This window comes from Panicum virgatum, chromosome 9K (assembly GCF_016808335.1).
Source record: "Panicum virgatum strain AP13 chromosome 9K, P.virgatum_v5, whole genome shotgun sequence".
Lineage (NCBI taxonomy): Eukaryota > Viridiplantae > Streptophyta > Magnoliopsida > Poales > Poaceae > Panicum > Panicum virgatum.
The window spans coordinates 8,951,101-8,970,472 of record NC_053144.1 but is presented as its reverse complement, the minus strand read 5'-3'; the positions used below and the strand labels follow the sequence as shown (position 1 = coordinate 8,970,472).

The 19,372-nt window shown below is 43.3% G+C and overlaps 2 protein-coding genes and 2 long non-coding RNA genes across 4 annotated transcripts; 2 read left to right on the top strand and 2 right to left on the bottom strand.

The window, feature by feature from the left end:
• Positions 1–365: 365 nt before the first annotated feature.
• LOC120649915 (COMPASS-like H3K4 histone methylase component WDR5A) lies at positions 366–4,491 on the bottom strand. Its single transcript, XM_039926842.1, has 2 exons — positions 3,754–4,491; positions 366–950 (listed from the first exon to the last, which is right to left on the bottom strand). Exons 1-2 carry the CDS (start codon positions 4,414–4,416, stop codon positions 654–656), a joined length of 960 nt encoding a protein of 319 aa, XP_039782776.1. The 5' UTR covers positions 4,417–4,491; the 3' UTR covers positions 366–653.
• A 2,002-nt stretch (positions 4,492–6,493) lies between these two features.
• Positions 6,494–9,945, top strand: LOC120649914. Its single transcript, XR_005665421.1, has 2 exons — positions 6,494–8,045; positions 9,702–9,945. It is a non-coding gene; the product is annotated as an uncharacterized LOC120649914 (long non-coding RNA).
• A 1,045-nt stretch (positions 9,946–10,990) lies between these two features.
• LOC120649913 lies at positions 10,991–13,345 on the bottom strand. Its single transcript, XR_005665420.1, has 6 exons — positions 13,164–13,345; positions 12,885–12,975; positions 11,865–11,963; positions 11,685–11,777; positions 11,533–11,600; positions 10,991–11,402 (listed from the first exon to the last, which is right to left on the bottom strand). It is a non-coding gene; the product is annotated as an uncharacterized LOC120649913 (long non-coding RNA).
• Positions 13,346–13,764: 419 nt separating this feature from the next.
• Positions 13,765–16,852, top strand: LOC120649912 (tubulin alpha-1 chain). The gene is made up of 4 exons (XM_039926841.1): positions 13,765–14,273; positions 15,172–15,406; positions 15,506–15,876; positions 15,990–16,852. Exons 1-4 carry the CDS (start codon positions 14,181–14,183, stop codon positions 16,644–16,646), a joined length of 1,356 nt encoding a protein of 451 aa, XP_039782775.1. The 5' UTR covers positions 13,765–14,180; the 3' UTR covers positions 16,647–16,852.
• The last annotated feature ends 2,520 nt before the right edge of the window (positions 16,853–19,372 follow it).

Genomic DNA, 19,372 nt, shown 5'->3' with positions numbered 1-19,372 from the left:
TTTAAAAGATCTGCCAGATCTAACGAAAAGCCATAGAGTTCTGCAGGTTCCATTGACGGCTGTTTATTTTACACATAGGTCAATAATGTTGGACCGTTATGTGTGCTTGTAAACATTATACGTGCTTGTAGTTTGTAATGATTATAGACCGATGCCTTTCACAGTACGAAGTTGGAACTTTTCCATTATCTAAGAAATAAAGGTGACTTATTTTTCCCAATGGGGCACAGTTTGGAAGAGAATTTGATTAGCCTGACTCTGCCAGCTAATCTACTGTCATGGGTACAGGAGAATAGGTGTTATGTGTATAGTGCACAGTATAAACTACCAATAGCACGACAGCGGCAGATAGCGAGATGGAGTAACAAAAATAGCTCTGCATCCCAAGATCAGTAACCCGAGAAGACAAAAACAAAGTCAAAGCATTGCTCGGTTCAGTTTTTTCTTACATCATCACAGGAATAGCTCTACAGAACATTCAGTTTACTTGAATCATCGCCGCACTGCTGAGCAGACAAACACTCCGTTACACATCCCAGAAGCATTACATTCTCCACTGCAGCAATCTTTAGTTGCTTGGGAAGCTAAATAGCTTACTTACCATTAGTCAGGTCCACATGACAATCGAAACAGATAAGCGTGTATCAGGCAGCTCATTGATCCTCCTTTTGGACCCAGACTTTCACTGTCTTGTCATTGTCAAGTGCTCCTGACGCGATCATGTTTTCCCTGGGGTGGCATGAAACTGCAATGACAGTATCAGTATGGCCTTCCAGCTTCTGCACTATTTTTCGTGACTGCAGATCCCAAAGGTAGACACATTTGTCCTCTGAACCGCTGACAATATACTTGCCATTCGTGATCGAAAATGCCGCTGGAATGCAGTACTTTTTGTTAACATGGCCAGTGTATGTCTTCAGAAACTTTCCAGCTGAGAAATTCCAGAGCCTCTGCTTAAAACAAACAATGCATGAGCAGATTTCTCATAAGCTGTCGTTGATTCATCAAAGTGGACTGCTACACACTTGTGGAAAAAAAAATGGGTAGATGTTCATTTTAACATATAGATGAATACAGCATTGGGTGCACTCACACTTATGAGCATACCTACAGTACGTATCATCATTTGGTAGCCAAAAGCATATTACAAGATGAGTCAATGAATTGAAAATGAGCTGAAGTAAATCTAAAATATCAAATACGAGTATGATTCTAAATGCACATGGCATCTAAAAGATAACAGTGCAGAAGAGATACCTAGTGCCTGGGGCAAAAGATAATAGCATGAACTGCTAAATTACAGCAATTCAGAAATCTCATGTTCATCAAGCTTATGAAATCCAACTATCTATACAGAAAATGGTTGATCCTAGAGATCGGTGACATGGATCAAGGTCCCACTGCATCTAATCTCCTTTACAAATGCCATCAGAATGTAGTGTCTTACAAAAATGTTAAGAGGAGACAATTTTAGTACCTTGTTTTCCATCCGTTTTGGCATCCTAACTCCTAATACTTGATGTCGCTGCACACTTCCATGTGTGAACCGCTGTGGGCATCTATAACCCCAAAATAGAGAAACCAGTGGCGACTCCATGGCACTCTATGCCTAGTGGTTCATGCGCTAGTTGCCTAATTATAATCGCTGATGTAAGATCCGTTGCTTTTATGGCCTCTTAAAAAACTACATGGTCAAGTCCATGATTAATATGCTTCAAGCAAGGTAGATATATGTTTAATTGCTGCATTTAACATCACCATGTCTGGCTTCATGCATGGTCATTAAGGAGGTAGGATAAGGAGAGTCAACCCACCCCCTTCCTATACCATTTAGGCACCTAAGATGCAAGGCAAGGCAACACCATACAAACACATGTATAAGATACAAGGAACAGTAGGAATATACATGTACCATTACCACTATCAGGCACAGCCCACTAACCACTAAAGCCCAATCCCAATCCTAAAATCCCATAAGAACCTTCCGCCCCTGCCTCCCAAGCAGCAGTCAACTCCTGTGCCCTCCAGATACTCCCATCCACAGAAGCAACCTCCTGGGCAACACTCCATGCCGCCTCCCCCAGTGGTCGGACAAGAACAAAAGACGCAGGAATCAGGCTGTAGAGGGGTGGACAAGGGCAGAACTAAACCGGAAAGGGCGAACACCTGTGGTATCAAGCCAGAGAAGGTGTGCAGCGGTGGGATCAAGTCGGAAAAGGGTGGAGCGATGTCAGGATCGAATAAGAGAAGGTACGAGCCCCAAGCCGACGGCACGCCTTGCCCTGAACCAACCTAGACCTTACCGCCTAATCAACACCTTGAAAACAGCTTCACGCATAACTAATTCAAGCACTGGAGTAAGTGCAACATGGGATTACAATACACTAAAATTTTAAGAATGCATGAACAGATATAGTAAGAATCAGTTTCTGGAAGAACATAATTTGATTACCTATTAATATATTTCAAATCATGCCATACTCAACAAAGAGACCATCAACATGACTAAACATTTAGCAATTGTTGCTAATTCTAAAAGAAAGTCACTGCTTGACCGGACTATTTGCAAAACATACCAAATTCAGTAAATCAAAATTACATGCTGTTGTGGACCTAAAGCACGGCCCAGGGCCCCAGGCTGCTGCTTAATTCAAGGGAGGAGGCGTGCAGACGGCCCAAGGGCAGGCGCACCCGCCGCTGTCCATGCCTTGGCTGGCCCCCACCAACTTGGTCAGCACATCATCTATAAAAGAATCTAATAAGGTTGCTTGGAATGCCCTAGCTGCCTGCAGATTCATCCTTGTCCCACCCCAGCCAATAAACCAGGTCGATAAACTCACTCAGCCAAAATAAATAAAATATTGATTGATTGCCCAATACTGCCACCTTGTTAATGTAAAACAACCAAGGTTCTGGCAGAACAAATACATCATGTACTTCCCTAGTGTTACAGCACAGAACAGCTGATATTTTCCAGTTGGGGAATTGGGGCCAAATGTAGACAAATACACACACAAAAATAAAGGTACTACCATCCTGATTTCAGGATGGCACAAGACGGCACACAAGTACGGAGTTTCAAATTATTAGGAGTGACAATATAAAGATCACGTACATCTACACTACTGCAGAATCTCATTATAGTAGATTCCAGCAAGCACAGGAGGATGCCCTGGCTGTAAGATACTAATGTGGGGTCTGCTAAGTCCTGCCACAAAAATGACACTGTTGGAGTACATAATAGTTCAATAACAATATGTTGCAAGTTTCTGTTTACTGTTTAGATAGGATCATCAGGTTGCCTCAAGGATCAATGAAACAGCATGCCCTCCAACAACACCCAAATAAGGTTGGAGTACCTAAGAGGCTCCTGAAGTGGCAAACACACTCCCAGGCTATATGTAACATAACAGAACTTTAACCTCGTGGTAGCAAGCTATGGTCAAAACAATCTGAGGAGCAGCACTGACAGGCACACTCTACAATTTGCCACCAAGGATCCTTCAGAAGGTGCCACATGAGTTATACTATACTGCTCTGAACCTCCAGGCTTATAGTCCCCCTTATAGTTTATTGCTACAGCAACGACTGATGTTCAAGTTTTACAGTCTTGTTGTACTATGGACAATCATATAGCCCCATCATAACAATATAGTAGCAATTTGAGTTTTTCAAATATGCAACAAGCTGGAACGGAAAGACAACTGTAACATGGAAAATTTTAGAAGGAGCAATCAACTTCAAACAACTCACCAAGGTGCTATCCAGTGTTGCCGCGAGCACAAACTTGCCGTTGGGCGAGAACTTGGCAAAGGACACCGGTGGGCTCTCGTCATCGATGAGGGTTTTGACGCAGTGGCCGGTAGCCGAGTCCCAGACGCGGCAGAGCCCGTCGTAGCTACCCGACACGATCATGGCGCCATCGCGATCGAAGTCCACGGCGGTGACGGGCTCGGAATGGGCCGGCAGCACGCGGAGGCACTTCCCTGACCTGACCTCCCACACGCGCACCGTCTCGTCGAAGGACCCCGAGGCGAGGACGTTGCCGTGGGGGCTGAAGGCGACGCAGAAGGCGTAGTTGGTGTGGCCCGTGAGCGTCTTGACGAGGCGGGCCCCGCCGCCGGCGCCGAGGTCCCAGATGCGGACGGTGCGGTCGTCGGAGGCTGAGGCGAGGAGGCGGCCGTCGGGGGAGAAGGAGAGGTCGGAGACGCCCTCGCCGTGGCCCGCGAGCTCGGAGACGGGGGTGAGATCGGATGAGGACCAGACGCGGAGGAGCTTGTCGGCGGAGGCGGAGGCGAGGAGGCGGCCGTCGGGGGAGAACTTGACGGTGGATACGGCCCGGCGGTGGCCCGAGAGCGTGGAGCGGAGCACGTAGCCTGGGGATGCCGAGGCATCGTCGGCCGCCGGCGCCGCCATTGCCGCCGATCGAAAGGGTTTGGGGGTTTTGAGGGAGGGAGCTTTCTCCACGAGACGGTGGTTCGGCAGTGGACCGATGGCGTGAATGATTTCCGTTTTTAACGGAGGCGCGTGTCGTGGGTGGGCTATTTCGGGCCCATTAAAGGCCTCTCGGAATTGGAGATGGTTTGGGCTATGAATTGGATCTAGGAAATTTGAAGAGGGGTGAATTACGGAAACCTATGCATCTTTCGAAAAAAAAAATTCAACTTAACTTCTAGTGCTTTGAGATTCGTGCAATCACCTATAATAATCATTGGATCTAAACGCTCAAAATCTAACCCTCTGTGCTCCATCCCTCCCGGTTCCTCGCCGCCGGCGCCACCTACTGGGCTGCACTGCCGCCTGGCCCCGCGCGGCGCCGCCCTCATGGCCGACGCTGCGCCATGGGCGCCGCGCCGCTGCCCCCAGGCTGCCGCCGCGCCCTGACTAGGCCGCCGCGCGCCTCCGTTCCTCGGTTCCTGGCGCCGCCATTTGGTCGCCGGAGAAGAAGGGGTTTAACAGTTTAAATTATCATCATTTCAACATTTCATCTATATAGTTTCAACATTTCGAATGTCAAATAATTGAACATATTTAAAGGAAATGTTGAACAATTTGCAATAGCTAATTGGGCCAAATAAGTTTTAAAGATGGATGGCTTATCTATCTTCCACACAATGTATAGGAATTAAGCTTCGATTCCGTTATCTGGAGCGCAAATTGCTATTTGGATTGTGCTGTTTCGAGAATTGTAAGTTGGGACACGAAGCTCCCGTATATGGCACGGTTAATTTAACTTGACTACTCCTAGTAGTAAATAAACTTTTAAAATGAAGAGAAAGGTAGATTAAGGGGTGGATATGGATTGTAGGATACTATGCTTTTTGTTGAGAAAAAGAAGAGGGACATGGAAAGATAGCAAGCTAATGAAGAACTGTTGACACAAATGTGTAGTGAAGTCCTGTCATAAAATTCGACCAAGTTATATCATATATGTACCCTATTCTTGGAGGTTTGGATTGGGAGGAAGTGTTCTGATTTTCTGAATATGCTCTTCCATCACCTTTAGAATCTAGCTTGATTTTCTGAATACATTAATTTTTAACTTCTAATTCAAGATCCAAGCATTTAGTTAAGACAAAGTAGGCAGGGGCGGATCTACAGGGGCTTGGAGGACTCCCCTACCGCCCAAAAGGTCCATTAAAATCAAAAGAGAAAGATGAGAAGAAGATATGAAAAATGAAGAAAAAGAGAAGAAATGAGTGGAGATGATGAGGAGGAAGAACCAATCCCCTCAACTTTTGAACTCTACTTCCGCCACCGAAAGTAGGGAAAGTTGGATCAGCTTAAATGTCTTGCTTGAGAGTTGTGTAAATCTTCCTACCCCTATGAGACCTCAAATCCTCGGATTATGGTGGTTCATTGGAAGTTTGTGGGCATGCAGCTCCTATTGTATCCACTTATGGTCAGGTTATGCGTCATATTTTTTTTATCAGCGCGGAAGATAGTGAGGACAAGAAGAGAAAAAAAAACAAAAAAAACTAGCTTTAACGAAGGATAATGACTCTACTACAGCCTGTCGTACGGGTGTCCAATTGCACGGCCGGTTACATCTACCGTCCACGCTCTATCCAACGACAGGGCGGTTCCGCGCGCAAGCATGGCATCCAGTTCGGGTGGTCCCCACATTCCAGATGAAGGCAGCGGTGGAGAATTAATTCAAAACCTCGAGACGTGCGCCATTCATTTTGGTTCACATCCTTTCTCTCTCTGGAGTTCGTCTCTCTCTCCTCGTCCACTCGCTTGCATCGGCCGGCGATTCACCCCCAACCCCATCGCATCCCCCTCGCATGGTGCCCATTTGAATCCGGTCGCAACATCCCCGGCAAGGTGAGCGAGCTCTCAACGCCAAAACCACACGCGCGTGTTCGTTCCCCCTTGGTTTTTTCTGATTTGCTCTGCCTTTTCGTTTCATTGACGCACCGGTCAACGGAGAGGGGGGGGGGGCGATCCAGCTACCTTCTGTGCGGAATTGCAGGATCACGCCAAGGTGAGCATCCTCCCTCTTTCCCGCTTCTCGGCCTCGCGCGAATCGAAATGCCACGACCCCAGTGTGTCATAATCGAGGTCTCCGCCCGCGCGTTTCGCTTGCTTTTGGGGGGCTGATGTGCTCTGTTTTTTGTGGATTCATCGGCTTGCGATCAGAGTGATTCCCATTTCCTGGATTCAGGTGAGGGTGTTGAGCGTGAGACTACTTTAGTGGGCTGGAAGTGTAGGTTCGTAAATCTGAGGGGTCGTCTCCCCATTCTCATCGATTGATTGTGCTATGTAGGTAGCCAATGCCTTAGTATTTCCTGCTACAATAGTTTTGGGGCCGAAATTTCTCTACTGTCTTGACTTCATTTTCAGAGGTTCAGTGGTAGACTGGCAGTGGACTAGGAACAGTGCAAAACGGAGTCATGTTCTATCTGCTTGTTTGCTGTAGAAATAATATTTGATTTATTGGATAAGTTGGATATGATTCTTTCTTGATCCCACTGAACTGTAGCTTGGATTGGCTGAAATCCACACTGCTTTTCTTGGATCGATTAATTGATAGGACTGCTGAAGGATATGACTCATGAGTATTTTTTTTCTCCTCATACATGGGGATTACTTGTGCTTCAAAGTCCATCTATCCTACACAATTGACCTCATCATCTCATCTGGGAATTCTTCTGCACCTTTCAAGAAAAAGCTGTAGCCTACTAGAGTTGTCAGCTTGAGCACGGGAGATTTTCAGTTCCTTAATTCCTATAGGAATTAAACATTTCAATGTGAAATTCCCATGTTCCAAACGGAGCCTAAGTTTAACTATTGCTTTTGCTCTGAAGATCCTTGTCGCATATTTAGTCCTGTTGTGTCTAAATATTTGTTTAAGCAGCAAATCCATTTTTTGTACGCAGCAATCCAATTATCACTTTCTGGCTATAATTGCGTCAAACTTCATTTATAATTGTCTAACCACAAACAATATAATTGCTTTTCTTGTTTTTACATAAGCATACCAGACATGGCCTTTTTTAGCTGCATGAATATATTTCATTCCAAGTAGGGAGTTATTTTTTATCTTCTACTTAGCACTAAATCCTGCTAGTAGTTGCTATTAGTAGTTTTTTATACATAGCTCCAACAAAGTGGATCACGGTTCCTCTACGCTTGATTGGATTTGTGTGTTGTAGTCTCGCAGAATAATAAGCAAGCCTCATCTTAAGTAGCGATCCATTTGTATGCAGCAATTAAGTGGTCAGTTTTTGGCTATAATTGCGTCAAAATTCATTTATAATTGCCGAAGCACAGACAATATAACTGCCTTGTTTTTACATAAGCAGGCCAGACATGGGTTCATATGTCATTTAAAGTTGATGCTTCATCAATAAGGTTGAACTTCTGCTAGGAAACTATCACACTCCGTAATTATTTCAACAGCTCAACAAACTTATTAGCAAATGATACTGAGTTTCATTGTCTTGTTTTGTCCTCACATTTGCATATTTGGAATTTTTTAGGATCATCAATAAGGTAATGTAGTCGATTAAGCACAACCATTCAGGGACCTTGCCGACTTGGTAAGTGGAGTTTTCTTGTTTGAAATTGTGAAAGAAGTATCATATATTAGATATTATTAGGATTGGGATCACATATTAGACCAGATCACTCCTTGCTGATTGTTCGTGTTCATATATATCATTTCTAGCATTTAAGTTGAAACCAAGCAGTTTATTGATTATTCAATACCAATTTAGTAATCAGGTGTAGGCAATAAAATTGTATTTATTTGGCAATATCACAGTTTTTTTATTAACCATTTGGTTTACTGGAATTTATTTGTAGGTTGCCTATGTTAAATGAACAAGCAGGTTGTAGTAAATATTTGTAGAAAACACTAACTCCGCATAATGTACACTTGAACCTAATCATAGTAGTTCATAGTGTGTTTTGATCTTGGTGAAATTATTTTGGCGTGGGTAACAAGACCATTGTTTTGCTATGTCTTGTCTTAGAGCTATGCTGGTGTAACTAGCCCAATTTTCCAAATCAATATAGTTCATTAGGCAATAATATGGTTCTGATTATACAATTTTATAGTTATGACTAGGCAAGACAATATACTTTGTTACGCAAAATTATGGTTTCCTGCTAGCCAATAATATTTGAGGGAATTGGAAGCATTATGGTTCTGGATTATAGAGATCAATATACTTCATTAGGCAATGGAATGAACATCTGAAATGCTTAACTCGTAAGCATTTTAGATGAGTTTGTTATGTATGTTTTTCAATATGATATAGGCAATTTATATCTGCACTGAAATATGACTTCAAAATATATAGATAAATGAATCTTACTTTGTTGGTATGTATTGTAAATGTGGATACACCATTTAGGAAATGTAAGCTTTTCAAGATTGCCAAATTATACCTTTTGGGTTCGTAGCAATTTTTGTGGTCTAATGATCTGGTATTTTTTTCCTACTGATTTAGTTCCTGCTTAGTGCTTGGTTTTTGGAGTAGGCTGATACAAACCAATGATGCAACCAAGCAATTTATGCTCTTTCAAGTTAAATGCATTTTAAGTTATGTATTTTTTCAATCTAATATATGCAGTTTACATCTGCATGGAAATATGACTTTAAAATATAGACAAATGGATCTTCTTTTTTAGTAAAATGTAAGGACTACAATTCTGAAAATGAATCATAAATCAGATACACAAAGTATGAATTATAAGAATTTTTAAGAATATCAAATTGTGCTTTTTATGTTTCGAGTTATCATTTCTTGTTCTGATCATCCGCCATCTTCTTCTACTGAATTACTACCTAATTTGATCTTGGTCTTAGACTAGGCTCACACAAACCGATGATGCGACCAGTTCATGCCATTTGGTCTTTGGAAAATGCTTTCGGCCATGTTCTAATTTGCTCATAGTTTTTTTAAACTTTGCTCTAGAGGTTCTAAAAAATTGCCTACTGTAACCTGTTGATTTAGATTACTAGCATATAAAATTCTAGAAATTAGGATGGGTGGGTTTTGATTAGTATTGCCTACTCATATGCCTATAACTTCTAGCAAAATGCTTATTTTTGTGTTATTGTGTTAGTAATCATTGATATGATGGTGCAGCAAACATTCATTTCTGATTTAGCATTTTTTTATTCTAGTTAAGCTTTTTACATTCTGATTATCTAATTCAATTCTATATGTTTGGTGTTGTTTTGGTAGAACATGCTTACACAAATATGATGATGGAGCCAGTCCAAGCTTTTTTTGCTTCTAGAGGATGTGGTCTGAGCACTGGATTTTATTGTGTGATGTTTAGTGAAACTGCTTTTGTATATGTTGTAATTTGCTTATAGTTATTCAAAACTTTGCTTATATGTAACTGCTAAGTTGAATTGCCTGTATTAAAAAGATAAAACCTCCAGAAGCAAGAAGGAAGTGGCGTGGGTTTGAATCTGCGTGGTCAGCTTTTTTTCTGTACTAATCGAGATGTGTACTAAATATGGAAAACAATTATCCCTATATCTAACTATCTTTCCTAATTAGGGGAGGCCGTACTGCCGGCTGTACGTTAGCCACATCCTTAACGAAGAGCCGTGTTATAGAGCACGGATCAAAGATAAGGCGCTGGATAGCCAAAAGAGAAATATAGGAGAGTCCAGCGTAATACAAACACAAGCTTAGGTGGAGGTTTAAGTTAGCAAATATAGTCTGTTGGAGAAGTTATCTACAACATGTTTGTAGTTTTAAGTGACAACGTAATGAAAAAGCTACTATTGGTTTCTTCATGTAACTCGAGGAGGTACGCTTCAAGGGTAGCTTTACCCGCAAACGACGCGTCTCCGATAGGTAACTGCAGGGATGGATCCGACGGCGGTGAGAATCGTATCAATGAAAGCAGTTTCTCTGCTATTACTACGGAGGAACAACCTCCACTCAACTATGCTAAAAAACTAGAAGGGCACATTCGTCGACGAGGTTGACTATGGTCATTACATCATCTTGTGTTGGATTGTTGCGAGAATCCTCTTATTGGCAATTGGCAATGTGGTGAAGAAGAACTTTGAGGAATAGCATTTTTGAGAATTGCTGAGTTAGCTTTTAGAAGATGAAAAATTATACCTGCGTTCCCATAAAAAAATTATACCCGCGTCAAGATTTTTTTTTTGAAAAAGATGTGCTCCATCTGACTCCATTCGAATCACGGGAAGACAAGACACGTGAACAAAGTTTCCCGCCTGACTGGCTTGCCATAGCATGAGATCGAGCAGCGTCGCATTCTCCAAAGAGAGAATTAGTTCCTTGGCCCGAACCACTCTAAATCGTGTGTTCTTGAGTCCTTATCCCAGCGTAGATTCAGCCTCATCGCCTAGTTCTTCCCCGAGTACTCCCTCACTGGGAATAGGCGGGTGCGTTCCGCCACCCGGCTGTAGGTACCCCTAGAATCCCCACGACAATATGTTTCATACAAAAGATAGAGTTATTATGTTGATTACACAAACACATCCACAGAGTAAAATTTCCTTCCTCCATTTGAATGTCCATATTAAGTTGGTCACCAGCCGTGATAGCATCGAGCAATGTCTCTCCACCATCAACAATGAATTAGTGAATTTCAGTATAGAATGCAATTCAAAAAGTGGTATCTTCAGATGTTATATCCACTATAAAGAAACAGACCCAATAGTTGCATTTATGGCACAGATGTTGAAAGCTTTGTAGATGACAAATCTCACACATAGATGAGGTTCGAAAGCATAATTCAGCTCTGATTTTTCTCCTGCAAATTTGATTGTTCAATATCCTTCACATGGATTGCCTCTGCAAACATTGGGAACAAATAAGAGGTATATATGAATATGCCTTCAAAATATCAAAGCAGAGGCCGCCTAAGATGCACCAAAAGTTCTCGTCTTCAAAACACTGAAAAACACAAGAAGATAGTATGTTTAAAGTTCCACACGATAAAAAATTGAGGACAATGACATCCAGTTTCCAAAAGTTCCAATTTTTGAAACACTGGCACCATGGTTCAAATGGTAAATTGTGCTACCTTGAATTGTTCAGTATCTCTGTATAATTTTTGAGCAACCTTGAACATTCACATCTAGCAGCAGCTTGCTGATGAAAGAAAATTCAATTAGAAGTTCAGATGGCCATGAGAATGCAAGAGCTTGTAAAGAGATACTGTATTGTGTAGATTACCATTGCTCATCAATGTTGTCACTCATGCAATGCAAACAACTCATTAAATGTCTGTCTTTTGAACAGATAAAGAAACTGGAGTTCTCTCCATACCTAAAGATTTAACAAAATTAAAAAATCAAGAAAAGCAAATTCGAAGGATGAAATTTTGTTAGACAAAGAAAAGGCAGAGTTGATCACCTCGCTCAGGAAGCTCACCTCCGTCGGAATCGAGTTCCAGATGGTGAGATGGAGCTCTTCTTACCCACACAAATCAACCGTGGAGCGGGAGGCACAAATCTGGCATCCATCAAGTCATCCAAATGAACATGGAAACACAAGAATTCTTAGAAATTATGCCATGATACTACAGTGCACATGTCAGGATCATTGCTTGCCAAGATGATGAACAGTTCAATTAAAACAGACAAACCTTTTTTAGGGAGCAGGACGGTTTAACAACCAAACTAACACACAAAACTATTCTACTATAGCTGTTTGTAAAGTTTTTCATGCAAATTGGTACCATTAAGATCTATAGTAAGGGTGCCCGTGCTAACGTCACAGGTAAATTTCAGATGTACACTAAACAACATATTATCCATAGTTCAAACAACACATTGGACTTTGTTGTATTCGGCCTATGACATAATTAAGCTTTGTTATGTAAAATCAAGCTACCGGATCACCTTATTAAATAGGCACAATATTACCATCATCAAATAGGCACATGATATCATATAATATATTTTATTGATGGATGAATCCTAATACCATGCTTACAGAGAAGGTCAATCCTTCATCCATTGGATGTATATTCATTCAGGAATGCGTGGATAAGCAATGCACTAACTGAATGGCTATCAACTAAAACTTATAAATGTTTTAATCATAATAAATAATATTCAATATTCAGATTTACAAAATATAGTAATATATTCTCAAAAAAGGTAGTGCGAATGTGCGATCCAACCTATCGATAGTGAATGCCTGAATGGCACAACAAATGGTCTTAAATGTTATATCACCGAAATTAGTATATTAATACAGCTAGCATGGGCAAAGATTAAACAGGTTTGCTTGCTGTAATATTTAATGTTTCACAGCAAAATAATATATTAGCTATAGATGACCGGCTATAGCTAAGACATGCTCAAAGCATGAAAACCACATTAATTTACTCCCACATGTCCAACTTAAGAGAGAAACCGTTTAGCATACCTCTGTAATCCCCTTTCACTCCTACCATGGTAGCATTGCAGTAAAATGCATCATATATCCACGAGCCAAATCAGTCTAGCATGCCTGGCATCTATAGCAGCTTAGAGTTAAATTTTCTGAAATGTTCTTTGAATTGATTACAAGGAAAACACACATACTGAGCAATATTCTTTTCATCAAACATCAGAAGAATATTCTGAAGTTACAATATTATTTCTCTGTTCTGAACCCTTTACCAGGAAAAGCCTAAACCTAATCAAATGTAAAGCTAAAGCTTACCGCCATCAAATTGGCCTCTTAGTAATCCTCTGGGCCTCATCATCACTGGTCATCACTATTTGCTATTTAAGACAAAAAGCCAAAATATGAATAAATTGTACAGATCTTTTTTTTTCAAAAAAAAAAGGCACAAGTGCATTTTGAGCCTGGGAGGCACAAGTGCATCTATAGTAAAAATAAAAGGCGCAAGTTCATTTTGAGTCTGGGATACTCATATTATCACCTCACTCACCTAGAAACAGGCCCCACCGCAAGCCTGGTCCCGCAGGTAAGTGAGACGTCGCCTCCGATGCGGTTCTCCGCCGCACCCGACGTGAGGTGAACGGGCCACCAACCGGTTCTCCTAGAGCTACACAACTTTTTTTTTTGCGGGTTAGAGCTACACAACTTGATCTCACCCAATCGTGTGCACGCACAAACCGCTACAAAAAAAAGTTTTCGGGCCCAGCTGCAGTGGGTAATCGCGATGGGTATGCCGGAACACGCAGGTGCCAACAAAAAGCAAGCTAATTTCAAAATCCTTTACACTTTGGTCCTGTAATTTCCAATAATCACCGGACAGTGCATGACAGCGGGACTGTTGGGCGGAGGAGCACGAAACGTGCGAATAACTAAACCATAGGGGCCAGGGTGCAAAAGAGCCCGCGCCTCTCCCCTCCCTTCACCCAATCGGGATTCCCTGACTTGCTGAAGGCAAGTCAGGAAATACTGTTCCCGTGACTTTTGAGTCTCTGTGGGCCATCCGATCTGAGATGGATGGACAGGATTAAATGCTACAGTACCCATGCTACTTCACGTCAGTGAAGTTGGACCCCCCTTCACCTGCACTCCATCGAGGCTCAGGCTGGCTGTCGTCCCGATCTATCTATAAAACGAGCCGAGTGGGGTGGAGGCGGAACCCTAAGCCGAGCAACGCAGAGAAAGGCGTCTTCGTACTCGCCTCTCTCCGCGACTCGAAGCTTTCCCCCCAACCCCCATTCCCCACCGCCGCCGCCGCCCCACCCTTCCGTCGACACCATGAGGGAGTGCATCTCGATCCACATCGGTCAGGCCGGTATCCAGGTCGGAAACGCGTGCTGGGAGCTCTACTGCCTCGAGCATGGCATTCAGGTACCAATCCGTCCATTTCGCCTTTGTTTTCGCTCCGTGGTGGTAGATCTGTGGTCGATATAGGTGTTTCTCCGGTCGATTGTGCTGGGTTTAGTGGATCTGAGTGGTGGGTGGAAATGGCATTAGAATTAGGTGAAACTGTGCGGATCTGGCTGTCTGCGATGGTGGCTGTTCAGATCTGCGGTTGCTAGGCCTAGGCTGTAGATCTGGTGAGATTATGGCCATTCACAGCCGCTATTGCTATAGATCTGGCTATTTAGATGTATAATTTGAATGGGAATTAGCCAGAATAGCACATTATTTTATTTAGTCTGATTGACTCTGTAGTTCTCTTAGCGTAATTGTGGCTGATTTAGATTCATTTAGCCTATTATTGTGATAGTTCTGTACATTTAAGGTGTTTGTTTTAAGAAATTAGAGTTTCTGGTTCGCAATATCCGTTTGGATCTAGACGCTTGTTGTGTAGAATAGTACGCTTATCATAATTCCATGAAGATTTGCTCGTATTATACCAAAAGTTGGTTCAAACTCTGCTAGAATTCGGTTAGTGGCGGCTGTTTTGATCGGTGCCATTTGTGATTAGTGTCCATTTTCCAAATGATATTTTCTAGTTTAGATGTTTGCCATCTGTGATTGAAGTATCGATCACTGGGTTGTTTGGACTCTACTTTATATTTTGAAGAAACATGGCCATGTTTAAGATGCAGATCTGCCTGGTGCGCAAGGCAATGTGGTTTGGAATGTTATGCCTCGTGTAATGAGCTTTGTTCAGTACTTTACAGACAGCCATTCATTATATAGTTTTGTTATTAGCTTGTTTGTGATTTGTGCACTTGGATTATCTACTGTTTCCACTTGTGATTTGCACCTCTAATGCTGCTTGGATTTCTCTATTCAGGCTGATGGCCAGATGCCTGGTGACAAGACCATTGGAGGAGGTGATGATGCTTTCAACACCTTCTTCAGTGAGACTGGCGCTGGGAAGCACGTCCCCCGTGCTGTATTTGTTGACCTTGAGCCCACTGTGATTGATGAAGTGAGGACTGGCACTTACCGCCAGCTCTTCCACCCTGAGCAGCTCATCAGTGGCAAGGAGGATGCTGCCAACAACTTCGCCCGTGGTCACTACACCAGTAAGTAACATGATATGATATTTAGTGTAAACTGTTTCCCAGGTTTCCATTCTGTAGTGAACTTCTGACTTAACTTTGATGACTGAACTTGTCTTGCAGTTGGCAAGGAGATTGTTGACCTGTGCCTTGACCGCATCAGGAAGCTTGCCGACAACTGTACTGGTCTCCAGGGCTTCCTTGTCTTCAACGCTGTTGGTGGAGGAACAGGCTCTGGCCTTGGTTCCCTCCTCCTTGAGCGCCTGTCTGTTGACTATGGCAAGAAGTCCAAGCTCGGGTTCACTGTGTACCCATCTCCCCAGGTCTCCACTTCAGTGGTTGAGCCATACAACAGTGTCCTGTCCACCCACTCCCTCCTGGAGCACACTGATGTTGCTGTCCTGCTCGACAATGAGGCCATCTATGACATCTGCCGTCGCTCCCTCGACATTGAGCGCCCAACCTACACTAACCTCAACAGGCTTGTGTCCCAGGTACTGTCTTGGTTTACTGTTGTTGCATTCTTTGTTGTCATTCTGTCTTGTAAATGGTTTTGAAATCTGGGCATTTCTCTAACCATCCAACTGTTACCATTATTGTGCTGCAGGTCATCTCATCTCTGACTGCCTCCCTGAGGTTCGATGGTGCTCTCAACGTGGATGTGAACGAGTTCCAGACCAACCTGGTGCCCTACCCAAGGATCCACTTCATGCTTTCGTCCTATGCACCAGTCATCTCTGCTGAGAAGGCCTATCACGAGCAGCTGTCTGTTGCTGAGATCACCAACAGCGCCTTCGAGCCTTCCTCCATGATGGCCAAGTGCGACCCGCGCCATGGCAAGTACATGGCCTGCTGCCTCATGTACCGTGGTGATGTGGTGCCCAAGGATGTGAATGCTGCCGTCGCAACCATCAAGACCAAGCGCACCATCCAGTTTGTTGACTGGTGCCCTACTGGGTTCAAGTGTGGCATCAACTACCAGCCACCCAGTGTGGTGCCCGGCGGTGACCTCGCCAAGGTGCAGCGTGCTGTGTGCATGATCTCCAACTCCACCAGTGTGGTTGAGGTGTTCTCCCGCATTGACCACAAGTTCGACCTCATGTACGCCAAGCGTGCCTTCGTGCACTGGTATGTTGGTGAGGGCATGGAGGAGGGTGAGTTCTCTGAGGCCCGTGAGGACCTTGCTGCCCTTGAGAAGGACTACGAGGAGGTTGGCGCTGAGTTCGATGAGGGCGAGGAAGGCGATGAGGGTGATGAGTACTAGATGATGATATGCTTCCTGCTGCTGTGTCTGGCATGTGTGCTGCAGTTATCCTGTGATCTGCCCGAGGGGCTCGTGCTTATCCTGTTCTGTGTGTCGGTTTGAACAATCTGCTTCCGTGTGTCGTTTACAACATCTTGTGTTGTAAGACTTGGTTTAATCCTGCTTCGTTTCTGGGTTACTATAAATCCTTTTATGTTTCGTGTCTATTTGGTGTCGATTACTATTTCCAACTCTTGTTTTGGTAACGCAACGGTTTTTTACAAGTTGTTGCCTCTGAACAGCGGGTTGCTTTTCGTCCCCAAGCATGTCCTGAGGACGCCAGATGCTCAGACCAGTTTCAATTGGGTGCAGAATGCGCTGTAGAATTGTGATGCTGGTCTGCTGGATGTCAACTATCAAGGAGTCCTGAGGATGCCAGAGTACTACCGCTCATTGATTCCGTTCGTTATGTTAAGTTCTAGTATCTGCTACCTCCTCGAAGCAATTGCTTGTGACAACATCTCAGATACACGGAAGCGGCAAGCTAATTATCAAATCTGCATTCTGGCAACCATTCTTGCTTGACCAGGCTGATACGCCAAGCAATCAGTATTCAGTAGTCATCGACTTACGCGTCTCATCCCAAAGCAACCACGCAAGCCTCTCCATTTCCTCAACATGTTGCCATCGCCGTCGCGGATAATTCGTTTCGTTTGCGCGAAGAGGTCCCAAGCAATCGTGTTGGCCGATCATATCCACTGACCACTGCCCGAGCGGAGACAGGCCCACTGGAGTCTTCTACTGCCAGATCAAACGGCAGCTGGAAAAAAAAACATGTGCCGGTTTTCTCCTGTCCTGGCCGTGCTGCTGGCATGATCTTGAGTTGTGCGAGTGAAAATGACCCTCCATTAAAAACCGCCGTTTTTCTCTTTGGACGTGTATCATGTTTCTCGAGATTCTGACGTTTTTGTAAAATATCAAGAGGAGATTTTTGGTGCTGGTGTGCTCATAAGTTTATCATATATGAAGCAATCATGCATACACATGGAGTGGATTACAGTTTTTGCCTTGCTCGTGTTCTATCTAAAATGTTCAAAACTTGCAGGTTGACGTTTTTTGAATATGAATGACAGACCCGTCGTGAAAAGTTGATGTTTGGATCGGAGGGAGTGGTAAATTACCGAAGGAGATTGTCCGGCCTGAGGTAGGTACTACCCAGAGGAGTAATTCCCTTTTGTTTTCATCGTGAAATTCCTCCTGTGCCTTCAATGATTGAGCAAGAGAAATGCTCTGAGCAACGAAAAAATAAACACAGGGAATAATTCAGGTGGGAGTGGGACCTACCATAATTCAGCCAAACGTGGATCATGGATATCTTAGCCAAGATGATACATCCGTGGATCAAAATTTTCCATCTTTCTCCTACATGCAGCAACCCTTTTTACGACTACCATAATTTAGCTCGAAATAAATGCTATTTTTTTTTCTTGCCACCTCAGTCGAAGTGCATGTAGGGAAAATACTATCATATAGCCTGTATGTGTCGAATTACTTGAAGACTTACTCCTGTAACTCCCACTCTCTCAATTCTTAAATATATGACGTTGACCTAATTAAATTGTTCTAAACGTCATACATATACAGAGGACGGAGGTAGAGCTTAACTACTCCTCTTGACATACCTTTTGCTAGTGAAGTGCCCCATCTCCTGGGATGATGTCGATCTCCCACGTCACGTTCACCTCACAGAAGGATGCTATGCTCACTGATAGCAACATGGAGAAATGCCACTCATCAAGTCATCATCCGCTTGAATTGATCAGTTCCAGGGATAAGGAATTCTCGTTCAATTTCTCAATTATTTTATTTTGTTTGATTTTTGAGGAGTCGGTTCTCAGTTCCCGGTCGAACGAGTCAGCCAGGAAGTCAGATGAGCAGGAGTATGCCAGTATGGCAGTATGTGCTTGCAAATTGCACCGTCCATGGAGGAGCAAAGCAATGATTCTAGAATATCCCCTCGCAGCTTCCTTGCCGTCATTCCACGAATTCTTGTGCATCAGTTGGAGAACATCATGTATTTTTTTAAAAAAAGTTGGAGAACATAGACCTGCGTGCCTTGTGCCTAACATCACAAGACATGTCCTCACAAAAAAAACAACATCACAAGACATGATGCAAACAAAAAAGGATATTCGAAACAGGAACGGGCATCAATGCAAATTGCAAAATAACACCACATAAAAATCAGAAGCATTTTGAAATTGAGATTCAGTCCTAGCCATGACCATGAGGTTCATGAACCACAGTGTTCCAGCACAGTTTATCTTTTTGAAAATAAATGAATAAATAAGCCAGTTTTCTTTCTAAAATAAAAAATCTATTTCCAAGTAGTGGCGTGAAACTGAAATCATCAGAGTTGCAGGAGCAGAGTATGGAGGGCTTGGTCAAGACATTCTTTTGGCAAGAGGACTTTATTTTTATTTTTTGTCTTAAAAACACGAGCGGAAAGGAGGCCTTGATAAAGACATAATTTGTTCAGTACATTGTGCAAGGACGACCTGAGTCTTCATCATAGTATCATGATTACGCTAGAGCTAGGCTAATCGACATAGGATTAGTTAAGTGTCACTTGCGGTTTTTAATGGGACTGCCTCCGGCGACCAGCAGTGCAGCATCAGCAGAGAAAGTGGCCGCCGGACGCCGGCGCCGCGGCGGGCAGGCTGCCGGCCACAACCATCACATATATA